The 2,260-nt window shown below is 36.5% G+C and overlaps 1 protein-coding gene and 1 non-coding gene across 2 annotated transcripts; one reads left to right on the plus strand and one right to left on the minus strand.

The window, feature by feature from the left end:
* Positions 1–244: 244 nt before the first annotated feature.
* On the minus strand, positions 245–1,705 carry LOC127804441 (uncharacterized). The gene is made up of 2 exons (XM_052341304.1): positions 652–1,705; positions 245–567 (listed from the first exon to the last, which is right to left on the minus strand). Exons 1-2 carry the CDS (start codon positions 1,703–1,705, stop codon positions 245–247), a joined length of 1,377 nt encoding a protein of 458 aa, XP_052197264.1.
* Positions 1,068–1,174, plus strand: LOC127805376 (small nucleolar RNA R71). Its single transcript, XR_008024112.1, has one exon. It is a non-coding gene; the product is annotated as a small nucleolar RNA R71 (small nucleolar RNA).
* Positions 1,706–2,260: the final 555 nt, after the last annotated feature.

Genomic DNA, 2,260 nt, shown 5'->3' on the forward strand with positions numbered 1-2,260 from the left:
ATTTAGAAAACTTTTGCTCTTGTTTTTGTTTTTGTAAACACTGAGGAAATGGAGGAGATGGGTATCCAGATTTGGGGTCATATTCAGTTGGATAGTTCTCCTCTTTCTTCTTCTTTTGCCTCCTAGAATTTTCTTCGTATGCATCAGATTTAGCCTTATTTTGATTAACTGAAGGCACTCCCTGCTCATTCAACTCATCACCCATTTCTACAAATTGCTCAAAATCTGACAGGCCTTCCACTAACTATTTACTTATCTCCTTTGGAACTGATTGTGGAGCATATAAGCTGGTATGCTCGTGAGATTGGTGGCTTGAAATTGCTTTGCATTGTTCTTTGTCCTCTCGCTTTGGGTTTTGCTCAGTGTTGCTCGGTAAGGCACCTTGTGGTCGAAAATTCATGGAATTTGCCAGTTGCCCCAATTGATTCTCTATATTTTTTATTGCAATTCCTTGACTCTGAATTTGCACAGATTGATTCTGAAAAAGATTTGCAGTTTGCTCTATGAACTTATTCAAAGACTCCTCAACTGATTTAACCTTGTCTTGCACTGGATTGTTATGGAATCCTGAAGGACCATTATTCGGCCTTTGAATAGGCTGTTAAACATTCTGATTGTTGCTCCATGAAAGATTTGGATGATTTCTCCAACCAGGATTATAGAAATTCGAGTTGGGATTATTTTGTTGCCTGGTATAATTGCCGACATATTGTGCAAACTCTGTGTTCAATCCACACCTCTCCCTGAGATGATTTCCTCCACATAAATCACATGATGCCACAGTTTCTTGAGGTGTATGAATTCCATTTTGAGCTAACTGCTTAGTTAAAGCATGTACCTGAGCAGTCAAGGCAGATATTGCATCAATTTCATAGACACCTGCAGTCCTTCTTTGAGGAGTCCTATTAGGATTCCATTGATAATTATTGGCAGCCATGTCTTCAAGTAAGGTGTAAGCATTATCAAATGACTTATCCATAAGTGCTCCACCTGCAGTAGCATCTATGATTGTTCTCGTGTGTCCCAATAAACCATTATAAAATGTCTGTACTTGTAACCAATCAGGAATACCATGATGTGGACATCGTCGTAATAGCTCCTTGTACCTCTCCCAAGCCTCATACAAAGTCTCTGAATCTTGTTGCATGAATGAGGTAATGTCATTTCTCATCTTTGCAGTCTTTGCAGGTGGGAAAAATTTTGCCAAAAATTTCTGTGCCAAATCAGTCCAAGTAGTAATGGATCCTTGTGGCAACGAACTCAACCAACTCTTAGCCTTATCTCGAAGAGAGAAAGGAAAGAGCCTTAATCTCACTGCATCATCGGACACCCCATTGAACCTGAAAGTGTCACATATCTCTAGAAAATTACTAAGGTGTTGGTTGGGATCATCATTTGGAAAACCTCCAAATTGAACGGATGTCTGAATCATCTGAATTATGGATGGTTTGATCTCAAAATTATTTGCTTGCACTGTTGGTCTCTGAATGCTCGAGCTAATCCCATCCACCTTAGGCATAGCATACTCTCTCAATTTTTTTTGTTCTTCTTGCTGAGCCATTGGTTCCTTTTCGCCTTCACTTGATAATTTGACTTGATCTAAATGGCTAGATTCACCCCTCTTTGCTTTTCTTAAATGAGAAATAGTTTGCTCAATTTCCAAGTTAAGTAGAATAGATTCAATGCCCTTGGATCTTGTGTTCATGTACTAGCCCATTTCCCTGCATGAGTAAAAAATAAATACATAAATAAATAAAATATAAATAAATAAAATGTCCAAATTATAATTAATTGCAATTGGTTTTAATATTAAAAGAAATAGTAAACACAATCCCCGGCAACGGCGCCAAAAACTTGTTCGTGATTTTATATAACCCATGAATAACACGCAAGTATACGCGGTCAAGACAAGTAAAGTGATGAATAAGATATCGTTCCCACGGAGATTGGTTACTACCCTGTTAAATACTAAAATTATTCACAATTAACTATATTTGGACAGTTGATTAATTAAGAAAATTAATTAATATATAACTAAGAATTAAAAATCAATTGGTTAAGACCTAGGGTTTTCTAAATTCACCTAGTAAATCCACTTTATCAAATTACCTCAATTTTTGGTTGATTAAATTACGAACTATGTCAATGGAGCACTCTAATTTATTTGTTAGCCTATGTCTAGGTCTAACAAGTTTATTCAACTAACATAACTCACTATATGTCTATATGAATTAGAATTAGAGAACACATTAAGCATAGG

This window comes from Diospyros lotus, chromosome 6, assembly GCF_014633365.1.
Source record: "Diospyros lotus cultivar Yz01 chromosome 6, ASM1463336v1, whole genome shotgun sequence".
Taxonomy (NCBI): Eukaryota; Viridiplantae; Streptophyta; class Magnoliopsida; order Ericales; family Ebenaceae; genus Diospyros; species Diospyros lotus.